General features: G+C 42.5%; 1 protein-coding gene across 1 annotated transcript; it reads right to left on the bottom strand.

Annotated features, from left to right (window-relative positions):
- Positions 1-1,414: 1,414 nt before the first annotated feature.
- LOC308119895 (integral membrane protein 2C-like) lies at positions 1,415-8,043 on the bottom strand. Its single transcript, XM_080480171.1, has 6 exons — positions 7,804-8,043; positions 5,337-5,474; positions 5,055-5,246; positions 4,211-4,321; positions 3,969-4,122; positions 1,415-2,197 (listed from the first exon to the last, which is right to left on the bottom strand). The coding sequence occupies exons 1-6, from the start codon at positions 7,873-7,875 to the stop codon at positions 2,106-2,108; spliced, it is 759 nt and encodes a 252-aa protein (XP_080336297.1). The 5' UTR covers positions 7,876-8,043; the 3' UTR covers positions 1,415-2,105.
- Between the last annotated feature and the right edge of the window lie 1,298 nt (positions 8,044-9,341).

Here is a 9,341-nt window from a genome sequence, read left to right as displayed (position 1 = left end):
GAGATGAGTGGATCGTCGGTGTTTTAAATTTGTTTTTATTCTGTTGAATTGTCTTTGAAACGTGATTCAGAATGATCATATTGTGTTTATTTAAAAGTGAAATAATGAAGGGTAAACATTTTCATTAGTGCAGCATAAAGCGCTGAATCACATCTTCACTGATCTGCCGCCACGCTTCGCATAAACAGGAAGTACCGCCTGACCAAACAGGAAGTGAAGGTCTGAGCCCTCATTTCTTCTCTTTTCATTAATTTCCTGCCCTGTAGGAGTCTGTCTTCTATTTCGTGTCGAGCAGTGCTTAAAGGAATTTCCCTCTGGGAGTGATAAAATATTTCTGTCCATAGTTTTCACTGACCTCATGTGGAGAACGCAGAACGCCGCCATTTTGTGGGTCCAACAAACACGACACGAACAACTCGTCCACAAAACCGTAACCCTGGACGACTCGTCCACGACTGATCTCTTCAGCATCATTGATTTGAAGGATTTCAAAGTATATTTGACACAAAAACACGCTAGTGTATTAAAGTCGACAATATCGTGTATCTTCAGCATAATAATCAGCTTGATTCATGAGTCTAATGGTCTCAAATAGGATCAATTTTATAATTATTTAACCATATTTCCACACCATAACTCAGATGTGGAAGAATGAGGGAGTTATATAATACGTTGAGGGAATTTTGATCTCATACTGACCTGATTTTACACTTTATGCTGCTATTTTATTGGTAATTTTGACTTCAGGATATTTAGATGCGGCTTCCAACTGAAGTAATTCCTAAAAATCTATTTACATACACTTGTTGAATTTGTTTACCATTGAGAGAATGGCTATGAACATATACTGGATATATATATATATTTTTTTATAAAATATCAATTAGAAATGTGAAAGTACATTATACAGGATTTCTTTTCTCAAATTCTCAAAATCTCATCTGTGGATGAGTCGTCCTACAAATGTTCAGCCAACATGCCAGAGGTTGTTGAAACACGTTTTAGCGTTTTCTAATATTTCAACTGAGCAAAATGTTTAAAAGAAAATAACACTGGACTAGTATAAACCTGAGCGGCTGATAAGAGCGTGGACTCTTTTGTTTTAGTAAAGAAAAACAAGATTCAAGACAAATCCGAGTTACAACAAATTAGAGACTTTAATTAACTTTAATCCTAAACTATTGAAAGCCATTAGATATTTATATGATGTAATGGCGTTTTCACCTTGACACTGATGTCATATGATAATATTGGTGTAAAACCAGGTGACATTAAAATGTGAAGCCTGTTGGGAGATTTCTTTGTTAAAACTAGATTTTTTTTTTTCAGGAGAAAGAGAGACGTGACGTCTGCCGTCACCAGAACTAACAGATAAATAGATTTTCACTGAAATGACACTCCAGAGACAAAACTTAAAGTTTCATCATTTATTCTTAAAGCAGCAAGATTTTTATTTTTTTTTTACAAGGAAATAAAACTGTACAGCGAAAAGAAAATGGATGAAAAGACGATCCGACTTCCTGCGGTCAGGTCAAACATCGAAAGAGACTCGAAACGCGTCGGAACACTCGGACAGGAAAGAGCAGGAGGCGAAGACGAGTCCCAGCGAAGAGGAGGAAGATCCAGACGGAGAATTAGAAAACAAAAACCTGCTGTCATCTGCAGGGAGCGAGTGTGAAGCCTGGCGCCTGCAGACTTTGGTTCCTCTGTCGCTCTGCAGCTCTGCTACTCGGGACAGTTTGACCACAGAGAAATCTCGACTCGACGACCAGAACTCACACGGAATATTGCTTCAGAACGATCAAGGTTATGTACAACACTCAGTCGGGACGCCACATCTTCACTACATGAGGTATGTTCGGCCTTTCATCAGGCCTCCGAACAGGAATCGAACCGGGAGACGGACGCGGAGCAGCTCGGGAGTCTCCCCGCCGTCTCCCGTTGGAGACGGGATGAGGACGGGCGTCCCGAGACGGACGCGGACGCGGAGACGGGTCGGACCGGGGCGCCTTCGGCGCCCGGCGGTTAAAGTGCAGTTCAAACGCCCGTGGACAGAGAGGAGAGGTTTGGTTTGGCTTCGCTGGCGGCGGCGGCGGCGGCGGCGCTCAGAAGCGGTCGCAGATGACGGTCTCGACCACGAAGGTGTTCTCGAAGTGACGGATCCGGTGACACTTCTTGGCCTGGCGCCGCTCGATGCCTGCGGGAGGAAGAGGAGGAGGAGGAAGAGTTCAGCAATCGGAGTGAGAATCAGACCAAATGTTTATTTACATTTGTTTTATTAAGAATAATAAAATAAATAATAGATCATGAATGTTATTGTAGCTTCATTATTCATTTATTGCGTTATTTGTTTTCTGCGACGTTTACAGTTTGTTTCTATTATTTGCTGTTTAAGCTGTTTTATTTCCTTTGAGCCTCAGATTGTTGATTATAAACTTAGTTTTTGTTTGTATCTTGAGTTTATTGTCGATCATGAATTAAAGTAAAGTTCTGTGTTTGTTCACTAAATCCGTGTATTTGTGTGTTTTAATAAACAGCCTTTAATGTTGTAGCTTTATTTGTGTCGTTATTATTATTTATTCATTCTGTGTTAATAATTCTTTGTTTTCTGTGTTTTTACACTTTGTTTCTCGCACTAGTTCTTGTTTGCTGTTAAGCTGTTGGTTACTCGATGGACGTTTTTAGTTTTTCTTTTGCGTCTCTACTTGATTGTTGTATTTTTGTGTTGATTAATACGAGTCGGTTGTTTGTTTCCTGCAGTGACGGACAAACATCCTGAAAGAATATAAAGAACCGCGTCGGCTCTGATCGGGAGATTCCCACACGTTGCGTCCATATAAGTCCGAGCTGGAAGTTTGTTGCATCACTTCCAGGAGAACCGATGGAGGTGATGTGCATCATGGCCGCCTCCGCAGTGTGTGTGGACGCCGCTGATTCACACGGCAGCTCCCGGCTGCCCACACACACACACACACTGACAGGAGGCTTTTACACTGAACACACTGCAGCTCCAACAGGAAGTCTCCTTTTGGAGGTGTGTGTTAGTGTGTGTGTGTGTGTGTTCGGGTTCCCTGTGACTCAGTGGATGACAGTTTCAGATCGCGGCGACCTCACACACGTCACATGACTCAACATGTCACAGGAGCCGGCGTGAACGGGGACGCAGACATTTTTAAATCTCCATCTACGGGCTGCGGCGGCGGCGGCGGCGGCAGCTGCCCACCGACGTTTTCCTCTCGATAACATCCTGGTTATACAACTCAAACGTTTTGCCAGAACCTGGAACGCCGCGGCTTGCGCCACCGCTAACCACGCCAAATCAATAAAGAAGGTCATTCACTTGCTTCAGATTCTAGAGAAACTGTCAAATACCCCAAAAAATCACAAATTACTCCACTAATCTCACTCTTTAAAGGGACAGGATGTCAGATTGATGTAATACCACCGCTGTACACTGGGAGGCAGTAGTGAATCACTCCCTTTTGAAGTTCTACTTTCATTTTTGCGGGATTTTGATTCTTTTTAGATTGTTTATGAGTAATAACGTCACTTTATGCACCTTTAAGCCCTCTGAGGATGAAAATATGAGATTTATTAGAAATATATAAAAAAAAAACATACTCAGAGCTGAAATAAATTCTAAAGCAAAATAAGTTTTCCATTAAATTTCAGGATTGAAATATGAAGAAAAAAACATTTTGGCGACTGAATTTCCCACCGTTATTCTCACCGATTCTATTTTGTGTCTGAATCACCTTCTGGGAGTAAATTTAGTGTTTTTATGAGAAAATATCTTTGGCGAACAAAAGTATTTCAGTCCATTTGTTCGCGTACAAAAAGTGCATTTATCTCATTTTCAGAATGGCGTGTCGTTACAGTCGTACAAATCGGAGACCTGTGTTGTTTGCTCACTAAGATGTTTGCGTGTTTGCTGCCGCGTCGTGACGCAAGGACGGCGTCGGACTTACGGTGGCGCTGGTTGCGGCGTCTCATGAGGCGGTAGGTTTCCTTGCCGTAGCAGAGCCGGTGGATGAAGGGTCCGAGCTGCCTCATGTTCCTCACGCGGCCCGTCACCACCATCTCCTCCTGCACGATGTAGGTCTGAGGCAGGTACGTCCCCCTCTGAACACACACACACACACACACTGGATGAGCCGGCTGAAGGGGCGCGAGGAGGGCGGGACTAAACTCTTTAACGGGGGCGTCTCACCTTGACGTTGACGAGCAGCTCCCACAGGCTGCGTGGCGGCATCACCAACGTGGTGTTGAGCTCGGTGATGTAACATTTGTCCAGAGCGATGTCGTAATACGCCGTCAGGCCCTGGAAGGAACGATAAAGACGTTTAGATTACATTTTGCCAGATTTCGAGGTTAAAAACATACAGAAATAACATTACCGTAATTTCCATACTATTGAGTGCACCTGAATATAAGCCACACCCACCAAACTTAAAAAAGAAAAAAACAAATGAAAGGTTGGCGTTACATGATGCACCTGAACGCATCGCCCTTAACCCGTAAAAATCCATAATTTAGCAGCGTCATTGTTTAACCAGCAGATATTAAAGCCTGTGAAAAAAAAATAGCAGCTTATAGTCTGGAAATTACGGTAAATTTATTTGGTTTTTTCTCATATTTTTGTACGACAGTCATATTTCTGCAAAGTTTAAACTAATTATATTCAGCGGATTGTGGCAATAAAAATATTTTCGTTAAAATAAAATAGTATTTCTGTTGAATCATTATTATTATCTAATTTTATTTCTATTAAAATAAAAATATTTCTATTACTTTGGTGTGTAAAAATATGATGCAACTGAAAATGGTCTCAGACGATGTTAAATTTTGCTCTTGAAGAAAATTTTAATTCCTTCTTTCTTATTATATTTGTTATTTGTGCAGCCAGATTTCAACTGCTTTGTTGTACTCAGAAACCGAATATATAAATATATCATGAAATAGAAAAGCAAAGTGTTTAAAGTTTCTCTTCAGTATATAAAAAGGTGCGTCGTCTGCATACGGGGCGTCACGCGGGAAACGAGGCGTTCACTGACCCGCTGAAAGTCGTGGATGATGTCGGCCGGGTCGCTGCCCCCGAAATGTGGCACGGGAACGCTGATCTGCTCGTAGTTGTCGTCGAGGTAGATGCCGACGTTCTCCTCCAGCTCCTGCCGGCCCCTCAGCGGAGAGTAGATGGAGTCGTCGTAGAAGATCCGGCAGTGGAACAGGCTGTCCTCCGGGACCTGCTGGAGTAACGCCGGGCGGCCCGGTTAGCTCGGTCACCTCGGTCACCTCATTCACCGTCACCCTTCAGGGCGGGAGGGGGCGTGGCCTACCTGAGGTACGAAGTAGTGGCGGTAGATGAAGATGGAGGCCAGCACCAGGCCGGACATGAAGACCGCCAGGCCCGTGGCGAGGCAGCACAGGCCGCTGGGAAATGGCTTCTTGGGCCGGATGACAGGAACCAGCTGCTCCTGAACGCAGAAGGAGAAGAAGCGACGGCCGGTTAGAGAAACACACTTTAAAACGTCACCTCGCCATGGAAACGTTCACTTTCCGAGTATTTAAATGAGTTTATCATAAAGAGTTAATTCAAACATTTGCATGTTTCATGATGCTCGTCTTATTTTCATCCAGAATGAATCTGGGGTTTTTTTTCCTGACGTGTTGTAACGAGACGCTCTCCTCAGTGCGATCGGATCTGTGAGACGTGGGACGGGCGGCCCACCGTCTCGCAGTCCATCTGCAGCATCCTTCCCGCTTCCTACTACTGTTGCCACGGAGACGGAAGCGGGGCGAGCGAGCCCGTCAGCCTGTGACGGAGACGTTGGCACGTGGCCGTCTGGCTCTATTCTTAGACGCCTGCTGCTTCCAGGCTCCTTATTTGTCGATGTGCGGCTCGTCGGGTGGGAGTCAGGACTCCCCGATACAGCCTCACACACCGCAGCCAATCAGACGCCTCGGAGGCTCCGACGTCACCAGCCGGAGCCCCGGGGCCCCCCCTGCCGACGCCGCAGACGTCACAGACAGGTAAAGGAGGACGTCTGCAGAGGTGACGGATGCGTCAGCCGCAGATTTCTATTTTTGTGTTCGACTCCACGGAGAGAATCTGGGAAATGAACTCTGATGTAACGTGATCTCACTGATTGATCTTCGTCACTTTGGCGACCTGGATCTGCTCCTTCTTCTCATTTATTCTCTCACATATTAATCCACATTTCCCATCATTCGCTTTAGACAACTTGGACATCTTCAATTCATCACCAAAAACATTTCTCATAGTCACATTTAACACCCGACTCATTTCCTCACTGGAGCTTACTGATTAAGTGTTTTGAAATGAGTTTTATTCTTTTGTCCAGGGATCACAGATTTTCACTTTCTTACAATTAAAGATCAGAAAATATTCAGGTTGATGAAGATTTGTAGTCTTGAAAAATAAATAAATTGAGAATAAAAGAGATTTTTAGTCTTGAAAAATAAATAAATTGAGAATAAAAGAGATTTTTAGTCTTGAAAAATAAATCAATTGAGAATAAAAGAGATTTTTAGTCTTGAAAAATAAATTAATTGAGAATAAAAGAGCTGGAGACATGTATATATACGTGTATATATGATCCACTCTACTGCAGGTTTAATTTTAACATAAAATTAGTGTGTAAAGCATCACCTCGTGATGTAGTACATGCAGTACTTGTTCCTGTGCACTGATTTGTTACACTGCTGGACCACTCATACGCCCCCTACAGGACACAGGTGGTACATGCCCAGCCCTCCAGTATAACTGGATCTTCTCTTATTTTACCGAGTTTTTTTTTTTGTACACATGTAAGCTATTTAATTTTCTCCACTTCTGCACGTTAAAAACACTGGAATTAACCGTGTGCATGTCAACGTTACCGCTGGCCCTGCCAATGAAAAGTGCAATAACTGACCGTTTCTTTTTTTGACATTTTTACTGTTCTCTTGTAATTTTATACATTTACTTGCTCTCTTATACATTTTCTGGCATTTACAAATGTATTCATAATGTGGCATTTGTACAGACTGAATTTACAATTTCATGGTTTTTAACAACAATAAAGACGATTCTGATCCATCTGTATGATGTCATATTAGTGTACTTATCACTTTCTATCTCTCCTCCATGTAAATAGTGTTTATTGTGTTTTTTTTCTTAATTTTATTCTCTTGTCTTAAAGCAGTCACAACATAGCCCTGAATATATTACTATTTATTATTTTTGTCTGATTGATATTTTAACTTGTAATCCGTTTATTTTCTGTGGAGCAAGGCTTCAAAGAATTGATTGTAGTCTATTCTTTAACTGATTTGTATGCTGTATTTGTGTTTTTTTATTTTATTAATAGAAGTGTTTTAAGAAATTCTTGTGTTCTCTTTTAGATCTTCTACATGTTTTTACATATTTATATTGAGGCACATGCAGTTTCTTTATGAATTGTCTTTCTCTTATAAGTTTTCTACCTCTTATTTATTTATAATGTGACTCTTGCACAGACTGCATTGCATTTTCAATTTCGTTGTTTTTACCAAAATTACTATTGTGATTATTTTCAGATTTTTCTTTTTTTTTGGGGGGGGGGGGTCACAAATACATCAGTATTCAGTTTATCATCTCATTGGTCAATATACCACCATGACACAATAAACACAGAGAACAAAGTTAAGTTATGAGCGGATGATGTTGAGATTAATCCATTAAAATGCATTAAATTAAGTTTGAATGAGACAAAGCTCTGCAGCTCGTGCAGGAAACAATAACGACCGGCGGAGGAAACTCACGTGAGGCTGCGGGATGCTGAACTTGTCCTCCTCGCGCTCTTTGGTCACGGGCTGGAAGCTGATCTTCACCATGACTGCAGCTCGGAGTCTCGGAGTCTCTGTCTCTTTGAGTCTCTGTCTGTCTCTGTCTCTCTGAGTCTCTCTGAGTCTCTCTGAGTCTCTGTGCCGGCGGTCCCGCGCCGCGCGGTCTTATAGCCGCCGTGCGGACTCGCCCCCGGTGCTCGGTGACATCACACGCGCGTCTTCTGTGACGAACGAGCGGCGCGTGGGTCTGACGGCGGAAGCCGCCGCGACGCTGTCAGAATATGAAATCCCATCCGGAGAAAATGTTCGCATTCAACGCAAAACGTTGATTTTTATTAAATGTTTCACACGAATTTATATAATTATAGATCCGACTTTCATTTGCATACATTTTATCCGCATTTTGTGAAGGTTAAGCCAAACTGAGGCTTTTACTTTGAAGGTAATCGCCCGATATGGTAGTGTGTTCCGCTTTTTTTATTTAAAGCTGGCTTTCTTTCACGTGCGCTCCAAACTATCACCGGAAATGTTTCACACTGGCAGCTCACTACGACACAGAAGTAATGCATCTTATAATAATGTCATATTTATACCATCACAGAGGAGTGTGATGCAGTACATTGTGTACCATCTCTCTCTCCCTCTCAGTGTGTGTGTGTCCTACAGGAGTATTATAGACACCATTCAGAGTAACTCAGAACTGGAGAAACATATGAAATGTTCTATAAATATCCTCTTTTATTTGCTCCAGTATCAGTGAACTGTGCACTGTCTCTGCTGTGATGAGCCACGGGTCTCATTTAGTCAATAAGATGTGTGTATAATTTCACTGTACATAGTTTAATAGTTCATACTTCACACACTGAGATATTGTCTGAGCTGCTACTCATTCTCCCCTTCATCAAATACTGCTCATATCAGAACGATTTGTAAGAATAACCTCATTGTCAAGAGTCGAACACACCTATGTTTGGAAAGTTCACACTTTTACCAGTTTCCTCTGTTAATCCTCCACAAACATACATATTTGTGTATAAATTCATTCATGATCAATACGACCTTCCAGACGCAACGTTTTCCCGTTATCGTCAGACATTCCATCGACGCAACGAGGAACCAGAAGCCTTGCCGCCGTCGCTCTGTCGAACCTCCAGACAGCAACTCTTTGTGGCACAAAATGTGGAATTCTGTGGATAAATCATCTAAAGTGTTTTGGCTTCGGTCCAAATAGGATCGAACTGATTCTGAGTTGATGTGTCGTGTTGTTTAGGGGAGCGTCTTCTCTAACTCTTTTGTTTTCTCTCTTCGTTGTTCCTTCATCCTTTGGATTTTTTTATTTCCATAGAAACTGAAGTAGAATATTCCCTTTTTGGAAAATTATTTGACCCCCCCCCCCCCCACACACACACACACACACACACACACACATTGACCCGTCCTGTGTTTAGGATGCAGCGGAGCTGATGGGGTCAAAGGTCACTCTCAAGGACCCACATTAGTGACACGTCAGTCGT

The sequence above is a fragment of the Lipophrys pholis genome, assembly GCF_963383615.2.
Source record: "Lipophrys pholis genome assembly, chromosome: 1".
Classification (NCBI taxonomy): Eukaryota; Metazoa; Chordata; class Actinopteri; order Blenniiformes; family Blenniidae; genus Lipophrys; species Lipophrys pholis.
The sequence above is the reverse complement of the archived record's forward strand: the minus strand, read 5'-3'. Positions and strand labels throughout refer to the sequence as shown.